Raw genomic sequence first — 16,127 nt, forward strand, 5'->3', positions numbered from 1 at the left:
CCTTTTTACAGGGGTTTTTTTTACATCTGCATTTCTTATTTTTGATCACATCCTTATTTTGACTCGATCACAGTGCTAGAGCAAACAGTGCTGGGATGCTGCAACAATTGACCCAGGAACGGAAGAGGGGATAACTAAATTTTTGGGCATTTTTCAGGAGAAACAAAAAACTGTTAGCAGGGAAAACTAAAACAAAACAAATGAATGTTGCAGATTTTAAATAATTTCAAAAAGCATTAGTAAAATTTTGGAAAAAAATCAAAAGGTAAGGTCACTCCGTAGAGGATTTCTGCGACTTATCACTTTCCGTTGAAATGGAAAACAGAGTCAGCTCCCCTTTATTTTTCCTAAACAAAGTGGAATTTGGAGACAAGTCAAGTGGAACAATAGTCTACATAAAGTGTATGTTACTCTGGTGTATTTTTTGGACTTAGCTTTTTTTTTTCCAAATTAAAATTTAAAAATTAAAGGGGGGGGGTTAAGTTGATTTGACTCTTTTCACACTAGATTCATAAAAACACAAGTTGAGTTATATCCTTTTGCCAATTTGTCAAACGGACTCATGTAGACAAGGTTGAGTTATCCCCATTTTCCAATGAAATTTAGACTGTAAAAGGGGTTAAGTTAGTTATACCCTTTTTCCATGGGGATTTTCTCCAAAATGTTGGAATTCAGTCAAATAATTTGGAGAAATGATGAAAACCTTCAAAGGGCACATAATAAAAAAAAAACTCAATTTGGGGATAAGTAAAGGGTATTCCCTTCTTCCGCTTCCTGGATCAATTTAAAAACGTTTACCACATAGATTCTAACACAGAAAAACTTCACTCCCAAATTCCAACAGAATTTTGCCCCTTGATTATTATTATTATTTATTATATTAGAGAGTTCTTTTTGGCCCGCCCCCGTTTTTTTTTTGAAAAAAAATGACGGAGGGACGGGCATATAGTATGATGCATGCTGTGCGTCCGTTCGTCCGTTCGTTCGTTCGTTCGTTCGTCCGAGGACTTCCGTGGTCCCATCTTGACCAAAATTTGGGATGCAGCCTCTTGGGGGCCCCAAGAACCGCCCGGTGGCAGCAATCCGATCCGAGCCCCGGGGGCGCTGCTGCAGGGTGCATCATGGTCTACATGGGGGCCAGGAGGATCTCGGCAACGGATGCAGCTAGGAGGGCATGTAGGGGGATTTTTTTAATCGGGGCGACGAGAGAAAAACCCAAAGGTGCCAGTTCGAGCAAATCGGAGAAGTTCGGGCCCGGGTTCAAATCCCCCGGGGAATTTTTGGGAAAATTCTTTTTATTCGAGTTTTTGCATTGTTTCTGATGTTTATGGGGTGCGATGACGAAAACGACATTTATTTTTTAAACCCCCGACTCAGATTTTTAAATTCCGTCAGGGTCAAACATAGGAGAAATTCGTACGTTTCTTAAGGGACGGGGCGGGCCAAAGTTTCCGATGTATACGCTATTTTTTTTTTTTACCTCTGCACTGTTGCAAAGGTTTGTATTTTACATTGGTTGAGCATAATCTCATCCCGTTTACAAACTTCTAAATCAGAGAGATCTGTACTATCAGATGTTTCACTGGTGTCACCACTTTTGCCAACTATTGTTACACTGCCAACCTGTTAAAAAGAAATTAAATTTATAAAAAAACAAAACAACCAAATAGGTTTTTACTCGTTCTTTACCTACTTTCTTATCCATACAAAGGTAAAGACGAGTATTGTGTTTGGTAAGACACAACTTGGGGACACATGTTTAACTCAGTAAATACTTAACACACAATTGTAATGTAATTTTTTTGAATAGGGATGGTTTTGGGGAGAAATAATGTTAGAAGCTTTTTTTCTGACCATGAAGCACTTTTTACCCTTTAAAAACAATAGGAAGAAGTGCAAGTTCGGACTGAATGATGAATAGGAATTTTTTCAAAGTTAAACCTTTAGGACCAAGTGTTGTGACTCATTAGAAAACCAAAAATGAGTCCTAAAATTCTCCTCTTATGAATTTTACCCTTTATTACATGATTTTTTGAGATTACTAGATGTTGTGCTGTTGCCAGCCAAAATGTTCTAAGTCCCACGATTTTAACCTCAAAAGGGTGCCGGCGCATGCGCCCTCTCGCCGCTAGGTCTCAGGGAAGCCCTTTCCTCGGGGGCTTTGTTAGCACACCCCAGCCATGAAACGTGATGTAGACCAATGGATCAGCCCTGCTCCCCCGATCTCAAACCCCCCAAGTTAAATGCCCATAGATTGACTATAAAAGCATTATTTTTTTGAAGTAATGTTGTTACCAAAACCTGAACTTTTCAGAAGACATCATTAAATGGTTTACCCTTATTTGACTGAAATACTGAGATTACATTTGTGTCACCTGAAGGCAAAAAACGAGTACCACTTAGCAAATTGATAAATTGCTTCTCTAACTTGTTTTTCTTTCATTTAGACCTACTTTTTGGTGCTTTGGATTTTTCTGTGAAAAGAAAGCGCTTCCTCTTGCGCCTGCCCCTTTTTTCACCACAGGGACCTTAAGACAAAGAGTTTTTTAGAAAACTGTTTCAGTTAAAATCATTGCAATAAAAAGGGGGGGGTTACAATTGCATGCACGTAAAAACGGGTGATTTCCTTCCAATGTTTAACATTACCTCTTCAGTTTCCAAAGCTTCAGTAGTGTAGATACCCAGGGGGGGGAAAGTCCAAAAAATTCATCATCATCAGAACAAATATTTTTCCTCAGGGAAACGATTTTCACAGTGTGGTTTCTCCTGCAATAGGGAACAAAATCTTATTATACAAACAACCATTCGAGGATCAAAAGCTAACTAACAGTAAAATTTGTTCGTATACCATGTCTGAATCCATGGGTTCAGAAGCAGAAGATGAACTCTGAAAAAGATGGGAAAGAGGTAAAAGGATCAGTTAATCAAGAGGCAGACCACCGGGTCCCACTACAAGTACTAAAAACTATGAAATAGAATATGAAAAAGGGGTGGTTTGGAATCAGAAACTAACCCTCCAGGAATATTTTTTCCGGAATGACAAATTCCCTTTCCTACTCTTCCTCCTTTTTGGAACGAAGTCGTCCTGAAACAGTACACAAAGGAGACTTAGAGAAAAATTAAAACTAATTCGTAAAAAATTCAGTACCACAGACATGCAGCCGCCAAAAAAAAACGTAGCGAATGTAACGTTTTCCCCAAAAATAGACATGCCATGAGTCAAAGAAAACGAACCTGAGAATCGGGCCCTTTTTCTTCCATTTTACACTGAAGACCAGTTAGGCACGTGTTGTAATACAGAATAATATCGTTTGACAAGCACTTTGCAACAGCACGAACTACGAACCACCACAACCCTAACAAACGCAGCCAACGCAGCCCAACCGTTCTCCCAACCAAACAAGCAGAATCCGAGGGGTGAAATTTTCATACCTCGGCGGCTTCCGGGGCAGACGACACGGAGGCGAAGAGATTCAAAGGAGTGAATGGCAGCTGGAATTTATTTAAAGGTATGTAATCTTTGCAGGGAGTTTGCTGTAAAGAGACCTGGAAAATACCAAAGGGTTTGCATTTTAACTGCTGATTTCAAGCGTCCTTTTGAGTGTGGTGGCTCCTGCATTTTCACTTAAGACTCGGGAATACGTCGTTGATTCGGCCCTCGGGCGCAGTGCCACAGTAATCTGTTCTAATTTCTGCCATCCGCCTTTTTTTCAAAAAACAGGAAAAATAGCGATATAATCGGCAAATTTGGCCCGTCCCGTACATTAAGAAAAGTACGAATTTCTCCTATGTTTGACCCTGACGGGAATTAACTGAGTCTGGGGTTAAAATAAATGTCGTTTTCGTCATCAGCACCCTCATAAACATCAGAAACAATGCAAAAACTCGAATAAAAAGAATGTTCCAAAAAACCCCGCGGGATTTGAACCCGGGGCCGAACTTCTCCGATTTGCTCGAAACTGGCACCATTGGTTTTCTCTCGTCGCCCCGATTCCAAAAATACCCCTACATGCCCTCCTCTGCATCCGTTGCCGAGATCCTCCTGGACCCCATGTAGACCATGATGCACCTGCAGCAGCGCCCCGGGCTCGGATCGGATTTGCTGCCACCGGGCGGTTCTTAGGGTCACCCCAAAGGGGGCTGCATACCAAATTTGGTCAAGATCGGACCACGGGAAGTCCTCGGACGAACGAACGGACGAACGAACGAACGAACGAACGAACGGCGCACAGCATGCATCATATATATGCCCTCCCTCCGTCATTTTTTTACAAAAAATAAACGGGACGGGCCCCAAAAATGGCACCAGAATTCGATTCTGTAAAAATTTTTCATTGCCTAGAGTCATTCTTGAGGCAGGGAAAATTGAATTTTCATGTTGTTTTATCTTCTGAAGTGGAGACTGCTGCCGGAGGCCATTTTCCCGTCCCATCTTAAAAAACGCACGAAACCTTTCAGGCAAGCCTTTGATTGATGGGGCCCCGCTGACGAGATAGAGAAATGTGCAAGGAATAATCGGCTCGCTTTGGTGTTGGGTCTAAAATGCCAAATAACATCGCGTTTCTTTGAAAATGCCGAGACTGAGCGGGCTGGCGCTGCGCCACCATTATCTCCCAAACCTTAATACAATACTTTCCGTCACATTTTCGCGCTCGAAACTATTACAGGCGTCTTCCCCGATGTTTAAACCTTGGTATAGGTGCCTAAGATGGATTCTTAGGAGCAGATTTACAAGTTTTGTAAATTTTATAGAAACGAAGGTGACCTCCCGAGCAGGCAACCAGGCTGAGTGGGCGGGGGTGGGGGGGGGGGGATCCAAGCGGAGCCTGGTTTCAGCGCCGGTATGGGAGTTGCCACCGGCTGATCTCGGCAACGGATGCAGCTAGAAGGGCATGTAGGGGTATTTATGGAATCGGGGCGACGAGAAAAAACCAATGGTGCCAGTTTCGAGCGAATCGGAGAAGTTCGGGCCCGGGTTCAAATCCCAGCGGGGTATTTTTGGAACATTCTTTTTTTTTGCGTTTTTGCATTGTTTCTGATGTTTTTGGGGGTGCTGATGACGAAAAATACATTTATTTTAACCCCAGACTCAGGTTTAGTTCCCGTCAGGGTCAAACATTGCGAAATTTGTACGTTTCTTAATGTACGGGACGGGCCAAAGTTGCCGATGAATATCGCTACTTTTCCTGTTATTTCTATCATAGCTTACCACTCAAGAACCACTCTTTGAAGTGATTGCTCCTCACGTGCGATTCAAAAGCATTGCACCAGTTGCATTTACTATTGCATGAAGACCAGTTCAAATGCATTGCGCCAATTGGTGCTATACTCATAGCGTTTGAATTCGCAGGGTGCTGGCCGCTTACTAGGAAAATCCTGGATCCCCGCCTGGCCCTTAGAGTCGACACTTACGTGAACCAGGGAAGGGATGCCGTCGGAGGCCCGCAGCCAGAATTGGAGAGGGGCGCCATGCCGAGCAGGCGCAGGGCCCACAGCCAGCACCGCCAGTTCCACTCGAAGCTCGTCCTCCAGGGCGGCATGCTCGGCGCTGATATAAGAGGCTTACAGTGCGCCTGGGTTCTTATTCACAAAACATCTTATGTGCTCGTTCCCGATTATAGGATTTTATCTGAAACGCAACGCAAGTGAATCAGTGGCGGATCCAGCGACGACCGGGGGGAGGGGGGTCAAAGTAGCACTTTCTGCCTACTTTCAGGGGCAAAGTGTCACTCTTTTCCTAACCTTCAGGCGGCTATCTAGGGGTCAAGGGAGGGGCAATCGTCCCTTTTCTACCCATCTGGATCTACGCTTGAAGTGAATTTCAACAAGTTCGGTCATTTGGGAGAGTTAAGAGAGTGAATGGAACATACTTTTATGAGCCCAACGCCGTTGGGCCAACGGGTTCTTTGATCTTGAAGTTTGTGTGAATGAAATTACGAGTTATTTTGATATGTAGCTGTCCCAAATGTTACAATTTAGCGAAAATTACTTGCGTTACAGATAAGAATGTTTATACGAAAACGACCAGATAAGATCGTTTGAATTGGAAGGACTCCTCGACTAGCGCGGAGTTTAATAGAAACATCAAATCAGCGATAAAAACAAGCTGATTACAGAAATGAATTTACTTCGACAAGATGAACGGAAAACGTTCAGCTTGTTGTGAGTTCAGACTCGTTTCTCATAATTTACCGGCGTCAAGGGTCGAATTTTTTTTTTTTTCACTTTTGACGCCGGTAACTTTTGAATATGTAGTTACCTGGTTGCAGTGTGACTTCAGCTGAACTCACGGAGACTCGTGTTCAACTTCGGGCCGCCTTTCCGCTCGCGTTCGCTAAATGGCATGCTAACGCCACTTCGTCGAGCATCTCTGGCACCGCGGTGAGACACCTAACCTAACCTACCCAATCCATAGATCTTAACCTTAAAGGTGGCCCCACAATGGCTGCTTTTACGATGGACATCCACCGGACACCCCCTTTGGTTTGCGATTATCGCGGTCATATAAACTTTTGGGTGACGGGAAGGTGATATCGCATCACAATTAGAATAAATGAAGGCAAAACACGGTCTCTGAACCGCTAAAAGGGATAGCTACAGCGGGTGTCCGATGTATGTCCGGTGGATGTCTGTCAAAGAACGGCCATTGTGGGACCACCTTTACTTGGCTCCTGTAGCTTTAACATAGAGGAGTCGGTGGAGAGGCTCTAAGAAAAAAAAATTCCAATGCTAATCGCATTGCACGGTGTTCCCGTTTCCATAACTGGTTGAAAATCGAGGAAAACATGACAAGACAACCGCAGCCTTTGAGAGCATACCAAACAATCCAACCTCAGCAACAATGGAGGGGCAGTTTCAATGGGCGCCTGTTCGTTCTTTCAGCCTCGCGATTTTCGAAAGGGCGCAGACGGCAAGCATATTGGTGCCAACCCACGAAAATTAATTTGATGCGTCGTTTCTGCTACGAACTTTTTAGTAGTGACAGACTTTAAACATGTTCCAACGTTGAGACACCGTGCAATGTGATAGCATAAGCATTTTCAAATTTCACGGCGTTAGGATTTTTTTTAAAATGGGCGACTTTAAATTTTGACGGGTGGTACGATGGGACCATGCCGTTGCCATGGAGTTTTTTTTCATTTTTTGACCATTTGCTCAGAACATATACGATTTCTTGTTACTTTGATGAGCCAGGAGGTTTAGTTTTGAGGAGTGGCACTTTTTTTTATTTGAACCAGTTTTTCATATCATTAACGGTTCTCGTTTTCGATTGTTGAAAAATTTATTTTTTTCGCGTTTACGGAAAATTTCCACGATGAATTTTCAAAAAAAAATTGGGAATTTTCGTTTTTTTTATGGTTGAAATAGTTTAGAGTTGTTTATTTGAAAATCGGAGAGGGGGGGGGGGAAGAATCCACGGACCTCGGACAATAGGGGTTCTTGGGAACCCCTAAAAAATGCTCTGAAAACTAAGATTTTTGAGAAACAATTCGCTGTGGCAAAAAGCTAGGGAAAAAATACTGTAAACAGCTTGTCCGTAGCCCTTGTCGCAAAGCTATTCTCCGTAGCCCTCTTGTCAATATTCTCCGTAGGACCTTCCACTATTCTCTGTAGGACTAAGAGCCTACATGGGCTACGGAAAATCTTCGCAAAAAAAATAAACAGAATTTTCCGTACTTTTTTTGCCACAGTGAAGGGAGAGTGTCCGCCAAAAGGGGCCCTCCTGGCCCACCGTGCGCCGTCGACATGCTGGAAATTTGGGTTGTCGCGAACTCGATCGATCGCATCAATAAACTTAAGCGCCGACCTGCTACCGTGCGTGAGGCGTGACATCTGTTGATCCAATTGCTCGAAGTGGAGTTAGGATGTGTACGAAGTAATTCAACCGGCAGTAAAAGTTCAATTGATTTCCAGAGTGATTCTTTATTGGGTGACTTTGAGAAAATTCGATTGCAACGTTAGTTTTCAGGTCAAAACATGCATGTTTTTTAACATGTTCATAAACCGTCAAGCGACAAAAACGTACTGCTTACCTTGCAAGGAACGTGAAATTGTGCGAGGGGGAATTCACTCTGGTATCAGTCGGTTGTCGGGTGTGTAATTGGTCTGTACTACTGCCTGTATTAGGTAATAGTTGCGTAATGGCCGTAATTTATGTGTAATTACTGGTAATAGTGGTATTTGCGCCGTATTAGCGCTGTAGGGGTAGGTTGGGTAAGAAAAGTACACTCGAAGCTCGGGCAAGAAAAGTACACCCGTTATATCTCCGAACTGAAACTACACTGAACCATCACGTTAGTGGTTTCAGAAAGATTGGTCATCCCGCTGACAAAAAATGAATTTACCCCCGTTTTACAATGTTATAACATTTAGAATCAAACTGCACGTTTGAAAAACACATTAAAAATAAATATGAAAATCTTTTTAGGCACGAAGTAGCCTTATAGTATACCCAGGATTCAGCCGGCCTGAGATTCAATTTGTGTGGCCCTTTAGGCATTTCGGAAATTTTCTATACGATTTTAATGAGACTTTGCAGACTTGCAGAACTTTGAATGCTGATTCTCATGCTGAAATCTGGTTAAAAAGTTGGGGCCCAAATTTTGGGAGAAATTTGCTGTCAAAATCGCCTTTTTCCAGGGCCCAAAACTCGACTCGTCAAAGGAAAAAAAAGGGAGTGGGGGGAGCCGAGCCGGGGCGGACCAATAGCCGAGCTTCTTTTTGGGTCTGTACAGCTTAAGGGAGTATGGGGCGATTTGTAACAGATTTTGGAATTCTCTATACAAAATTAAGAACATTCTGCATATCGGTGTCAAACTTGTGCCAGTTGAGCAGTCTGGCTCTTCATCTAGACTGTGCAGCTCCATTGGATCAATCTGGAGTCCGTAATCTTTGAAATCTAAGACGTTTTCCAAACCCTTGCATGCTGTTACGAATCGCCCCAGCATGGGGTGATTTGTAAAAGCCATGGAGCTTTTCATAACATCCTACACATTAAAAGAAACATCGTCGGGAATGATATCTCCTCCACCAGTTCTTCTTCGGGTGTCCCGCAGACGTCTAAAAAACTACATTACAAGCTGCCGTTGACCGCCTCAGCATTAACTGATCGGCTATGTCAATCCTAACCTCACTTTTTTTATTTTTTTGATGAAAAATAGAATAGAAAAAAGCATTTCGAGCTGTGTAAATGAATTGGAATAAGGGAGCAGATGATTCGAGAAATAATTCAAGCATTTAATTGCAAAAACACTTAAAATCTTGTTTTTATACGGGTCTGTTACGAATCACCCCAATGCCTGTTACGCAAGAATTACGACCAACTATCACTGGACAAATTAAAAGCAACTTATGCCACGTGGTTACATTTTAAAGGGGTCACGCTTCAAGGCCCCCAAAGGTACTTCGATGGTTTATTCACACCCCTTTGGGGGGCCCCAGACAGAAACTTCCTAGAACTCAAAATAAAAGATTTTTCCTGTTTGCCGAAATTTCGGTGTACCCTATATTTCAGACGCCCTCCAAAACTATACCTGAGCACCGATCACATCCGCTTCGATTGTTCAAGGACCCTGTACTTGAAGTGAAAGAGGGGCCATACTCAGAGTTTCCTCTGCTCCCCCCACTTAAATTAATAAAAAGCATTTGTTACGAATCGCCCCTGTTACAAATCGCCCCCCTACTCCCCTTTCTCCAAAAGCTGAAATCAGCACGTTCGAAAAGAAAAATTTCTTTGACTGCAGGTAGACAAGATGCAAAAAATAGAATTGGTGTCGGTTCGAACGCAGTTTTTCGGGTAGAACTATCCAATAATACTTCTTGATTGGAGTGTTTTTTGGGCATGCGCAGTAGGTTTTCAACCTGTTAACAGTTAACCAACTGTAGCATTTGAAATCTGTATTAATTTTTCTCTCTTTCTTTTTTTTTTCTTTGTTTCCTGCTTATGAAAATTCATATAAAACAAATTTTTAATTTTGTGTGATGACTTTCTTAAAAAATATTCACAGAAAATTTGCAAACCAAAAGTTCTTTTTTTCTGACATACAGTTTCTCAAAAAATTCCTTTTTTTTCTGTCAATAAAACAATTTTGTTGTTGTTGTGATTCAGTTAGCACTAGGACCACTTCGCTCCACCTCGCGACTTGCAGTGCTCATGTTCCTCGAACAAGACTCACCCGCGTTTCGAAAACCCTCCCTCCCCAGTTTTTGAAGTTTGTCAAACCAACCGTCGTGGTGTTGTACGTTGTAAGGGAGAACTATTACACAGAATTGAAGAAAACATGACTAGAGAAACCCTAGCCTTTTGAAACAAGCCAAACAATTCAACGTCAGCAACAATGGATGGGCAGTTTTAATGCGCGACTGCTGGTGCTTTCAGCTTCGCGATTTTCGCAAGGGCGCAGACGCCGAGAAACTAGTTGCCAACCCGTGAAAATTAATTTACTGCCTTCTTTCTGCCAAGAAATTTTAATAAGATAGACTTTAAATATGTTCCATTGTCAGAACACTGCGGAATACCTTAGCTTGGAATTTTTTGAATTTACCAGCATTTTGATTTCTATTTTGTCAAGTGTAAATTTCGACGGGTGGCACATCGACCCATTGGTACCTTGCCATTGGTAGTCCCCTGAGCCTAGTGTGGCCCACGCGAAAAAAAAAAGTTTCAAAATCGAGAAGCGCCGCACGGAATCTTAAAGTTCGGCCCAAAATAAAATTTTTCCGCATTTTTTCGATTTTTTTGGAGCATTTTTAGGGGTCGCGCAACGCGCTCAAAGTTTTTTAAAAAAATACTGAATTTTAGTGATAATATTTTTTGGTGCTGTAATTAGAGTTTTTGGTCGTAAAGAGAAGCGAAACGCCGAATGTTTCGTATTGATGCCTAGAATAAGTTAAAAAATACTGCATACCGAATATGCACATGGCCTTACTTTCCAGGGCCAAAAACTGCAAAAAAAAAATAGGGACACTGTTAAAAAAAAAGTCTGGAAATTCAGACCAAATTGGTAAGAAGTATTAAGGTAGTTGGAACGAGCCCCGCTAGTCAATGCAGTGACTAAAACAAAACAGACATTGGCAAAGCCTCCGAGCACCCTAGAACTCCAATTTAATTTTTTAACCTTCAGTAGTGCTCTTTCAACCATCTTAAACCATTAAATTGAATTATACGTTAAAAATGAGAGATTTGACTAGTTAAGATGACAAAGGCAACATTCCAACACGAAAAGCAGAACACTACAGGGGGGTACATTTCCTATATTATAACGGTTATGGGCATATGTATCGATCATTAGTGTATTCATCTATGCAGACGTGGAAAAAAAGACCTAACAACTATTTTTTACGCGTTTAAATTTGATTATATGCCGATAAATCATGCCGCAAGGTTGGCTAAAACGATCTGGCAACGCCGCACTCCGTCCGCCGTCTCCAGCTGTTTGTTTACGTTGTCGCCGCGCTAAACAAGTTGCAATGTCGGTAGTAGCTAGAGACCGAAAGAGCGGTCGCTTTGCTAAAATTAATGTGTCAAGTGGAAGGAAAATGTTCCGCGAAGAGAAAAGCTTGGTTGGTCGAGGCTCGCGCCGCGAAAGTGATGCGTACCTCTGAAAGTCAAGACTGTGGCAGTATAACCTGTACAATGAGGCGCGTAGTTGAACTCCAACAGCTGGCTAGGGATTGTGGTGTAGTCATTGCAAGATGCCCTTATCCCTCAGAAACATGTGCAAGGCTCTGAGAGACAGTCTGGACTGGCTGCGACGTTTTGGTCTCTTGCCAAGGTTGTGGTGCATTTCACAGAGTGCACTCTGGAAAGCACCACTATGATGATGTGAAGAAGTGCTCAGTGTACGATATGAATTGCAAGAATGCTCTTGGTATGTTTACCATTATTTCCGCATTGCATGTGCATCTCTGTATTTCCCTAACATTGACAATTATATTTTTCACAGGTTGCATTGACAATGCCAATGGAACAGAGCAAATGAACACCTGGTTAACTGCGATGAACATGCCACCAGTGTCTTGGCCGTTGATGAAGCGCCATGAAAGACGAGTTGGCAAGAAAGTTGAAGATGTAGCTAAAGAGTCTTGTGCTGAAAGTATTCAACTTGAGAAGCAGTTGACTCTCGCTGAACAAGAAAGTGTACTTCCATCTGGGTTAGTCAACAACTATTTTGTTTTTATTACCTGAACTTTTACGGGATATTTTAGTCAACTGTTTCCTTATTAAAAATTTTTATTAATCCTGTTACTTTAAAATTTCTTTTCAGGCGCCCGTGCTATGGAAGTTGATTCAAATGAATGTATTACACGAGTGATGGCTTTTCCAACTCACTGTCCTAATATTTTGCGCATTGCATTCTTTTTACCAAGTTTTGGGACAGCCATCACTAGTGTCTCTCTTTATATGATCTGCAATGATATATAAGTATTTTTTGTGACAGCTTGCTTGCTTTTGTATAGTGTTTATTTTGTGAACAGTTAACATGATTCTAATGTTAACCCACTGTAATCTAATAAGTGAAAGAAACTTCCAAATTAACTATTTGCTTTCACTTTTTATGTTAGTTACTCTTGAGCATGAGCCTGTCTTTGCAAATCATTCAAATGAGTGTTAATTTTTCATTGTGTATGACTAAATTTGTATGTTTTGTGTAGTGTTGTACACAAAACTGTTTAAATTGTCATTCAAAGAAAAATTATTACTTGTGTAGCTGCTTGCCTTAATTATGCATGACATGATCTGTTTCAGCATGTTGTTTCTTTTCCTTTTTTAAATTATGTGCAAACTTTTGTGTTTGGCTATTGTGATTTGTTTTGTCCTCTTTAAATGAAACAAAACTTATCTCACATATATCAAACATAATTGTAAAGCTGCATGCTGCATGAGCTTGTCATTGCTGCCTTTTTCTGGAATGTGCTAATCTCTGTTTATGTTTTCAGAGTTGATGGTATTGTTCCTCTCCAAAAAACTACATCGAATAAAGTGCTTCTGAAAGGGTCCTTTGACATGGGCTGGCAAAAGCGAGGAACAGGGAAATCTTACAATAGTCTTTCAGGTAAAACTGAGGAAAGAAAATGTATACATATTTATATATCTTTCAAAAATTTATTGATGTTGATTGTTTGCTACAGGACATGGTTCTCTCATTGGCTATCACAGCAAGAAAATTTTGGCGTTTGGTTCTAAAAGTAAATCGTGTCGTCTGTGCTTGAAAGGTCATCCTCCATCTGACCATGACTGCAGAAAAAATCATGTTGGCAGCGCAAAGTCTATGGAACCACAATTAGCAGTGGACCTTATCACTCGCAACCCTCAGCTGTCTGAAGCTAATGTCAGCCTTGGAACTCTAATTGGTGATGATGATTCCTGCTCAATCCAGTCAGTGAGGAGAGAAAGTGAAGTGCATGTAGAGAAATGGTCTGATTTAAATCACACTCGCAAAGGATTTTCTACTGCATTGTTCAACATGAAAGTGTCAGAGAAAGTGAGGGTGTACCTGACACGTTCCTTTTCATTTGCTATTATGCAAAATAAAGGTAATGAAGAAGGTGTCAGAGCAGCAATCTTGAACATAGAAAATCACTCCTATGGTGAGCATGGAGGCTGTGCAGAATGGTGCAAATTTAACGAGAGTCCAGGCACTTATACTCACAGGGGACTACCATATGGAAAGCCTCTCAGCAGTCTCGAATTTAGGCCACAACTAGCAGCCTTGTTGAAGAGGTTTGCAGACAATGCTGCAAAAATTGCTCCATGTGCATCATCCCAAGGAAATGAAAATTTCAATAATATGGTTGCAACAAAAAATCCAAAGTATAAATTTAATGCTAGTTCTGAAGCCCTGCCATTTAGAGTAGCAGCAACTGTTGGCCAGAAAAACATAGGGAAAACATATATAATGAAAGTAAACAAGAAGCTTGGCTTATCACCAGGTGAAATCACCAGAAAAATTCGGACCAGAAGTGACATGATAAGGAAGAGACGCTCAGTGGAACAGCTTAGTAAAGAATTTAAGTCAAAGAGGATGCTCTGGAAAAAAAATAGAAATTCCAAGGCTGCAGCAGAAGAAAGTAGGGAAGGCATTTCCTACTCCACTGGATGTGAAATGAATGGCATTGCAGATTTAGTTGATGATCCTATTGGTAAGTACAATTAAATAGAATTTTCTTTTTATCATATGACTTGTAAAAATGTAAATCCTGTTGTTTATATTGTCGCAGTTATGAACAGGCCAGAGGCACCTAAAGATGCACAGATATTATTCTTTGATTTAGAAACAACTGGGCTAAATACTCTCACATGTGAAATAATTCAGGTAACAAGATAACATGTTGTTGATGAGTATAATTTTTTTTCCTCTTTTCTTTCAATTTTTTTTTATTTCAGATTGCTGCAAGTGCTGCTGACAAAGAATTTTCAGCATATATAGTGCCTCAAAAAAGAATTCCACCATCTGTAGTGTCATTGACTGGGCTTAAGAGTCAAGGTGGGCAAATGTTCTCACATGGAGAAGTGGTTCCAACAGTACCAGTAAGACTGGCCTTGAGTAGTTTCATTGCCTTCCTGAAGGAACTGGGCACAACTTGTGTCCTCGTTGCTCACAATGGCTTCAAGTAAGTTAATCAAATTTTAACTAAAGTATGCACTAATGTCCATATTTTTGTACATGGTTTCCATTACTTTAACACTATTATTTGGTTTTTCTATTCTAATTCTGGTTTCCTATTTATTTTATTTTCAGGTTTGATTTTACCATAATTCTGAGGGTCATGAGACAGTATGATTTACTCGATGATTTTCTCAGTGTATGTGGGGGTTTTATCGACACCCTTCATGTATTTGAGGAGAAGTTGCCCAGGCTTAAGAGCTACAAGCAAACTACTTTAGCTGCAAAGTACAAAATACCTATTGATGGTGCCCACAATGCACTAGCTGATGTGAAAGTTTTAAAAGAACTTGTCCGTGTTGTTGGTGTGTCTCAATTTGATCTCATGAGACATATTACGTCAGCTGCAGGTATTGTTAGTGGTGTTGAACAAATCGCCAACAAAAAAATGATTGAGCAATCTTTGTCTGTTTTGAAACCCACTGTTAAAGATGGAATGATCACTAAAATAGCCAAAGCTAGAATTACTTTAGAAAAGTTAAAAAGCACTTTTGAGATTGGTGGTGAAGCTGCTTTGGCATTTCTTTTAAGTCAAGATGTTAATGGGAAGCCTGCAGTTACAAAACAGAAGAAAAAGTTAGAAGAAATTGCTGGAGCTGTTCAAGCGGCTATTATGAATGATGCATCACACCAAAGATTGTAATCTTGCATTCTCTTGTCTCTTTTCTAAACAACAATCTTATCAAGTATGAACTCAATTTTGTTTGTTAGGTTTATATCTATCATGAAGTCTATGTTTTGTTTTCTAGTCATTTTTCTTTAGTGATATGCATGTGATGAATAAAGAAACCTATTCTTGTCTCCATAAGTTTGTGTTTGTATTTAAAGACAGCACCCTATCCCTCTCATGACACACAGATGCAGAACAATTTTTGTAAATTTACAGTGATGGCTTTGCGTTGATCATCGTTTTTGTTGAATTGATGATTTCTTCACCTCGTTTTTTTCCATTAGGCTTGTCTTTACTTTGATTTGATCTGCAAAAAGAAAACTACAGTTAGATTTCACACAAAGAAGGGTATTGGTTTAAAAAGATCTAACCTCAACCTGTCATCAATCAATTGGAGTGCAAGCAACACATACAAGTACACTTTCAAAAAATATCACTGCATATTCTTGTGATAAAATTTTTGATTAGGTTAAAAAGAAAGAATGCTTTTTAGATCATAATAAACGCACCTTCGTTCATTTCGAATGAATGAAGTTTAGACGATCTGAAGGGTGGCTCTTCTCGTTCGCGTCTTGGCTTTTTTTCATGCTCGACACTTTCGTTGATGAAAAGAAGTTACTTTTTCGTATAAAATAATAAAAGAATAGCTGTAGAACGAAGTCAAGTGTGTGACACTCAATATTATTTCATAAATTTTTGGTTTTTAATGAGACGTCGTGGAAACTTGCGTCTTGCATCCACAGCAGAAGCGAGCGGCTGCCGGCAGACGACGCAGCGCGGCGTTGCCAGAT

At 40.9% G+C, this 16,127-nt stretch overlaps 1 protein-coding gene across 1 annotated transcript; it reads left to right on the top strand.

Moving 5' to 3' along the window:
- The first annotated feature begins 12,385 nt into the window (after nucleotides 1–12,385).
- Nucleotides 12,386–15,332, top strand: LOC117648066. Its single transcript, XM_034390233.1, has 5 exons — nucleotides 12,386–13,055; nucleotides 13,132–14,142; nucleotides 14,221–14,315; nucleotides 14,387–14,613; nucleotides 14,742–15,332. Exons 1-5 carry the CDS (start codon nucleotides 12,875–12,877, stop codon nucleotides 15,307–15,309), a joined length of 2,082 nt encoding a protein of 693 aa, XP_034246124.1. The 5' UTR covers nucleotides 12,386–12,874; the 3' UTR covers nucleotides 15,310–15,332.
- Nucleotides 15,333–16,127: the final 795 nt, after the last annotated feature.

This window comes from Thrips palmi, unplaced genomic scaffold, assembly GCF_012932325.1.
Source record: "Thrips palmi isolate BJ-2018 unplaced genomic scaffold, TpBJ-2018v1 HiC_scaffold_3, whole genome shotgun sequence".
NCBI classification, from domain to species: Eukaryota; Metazoa; Arthropoda; class Insecta; order Thysanoptera; family Thripidae; genus Thrips; species Thrips palmi.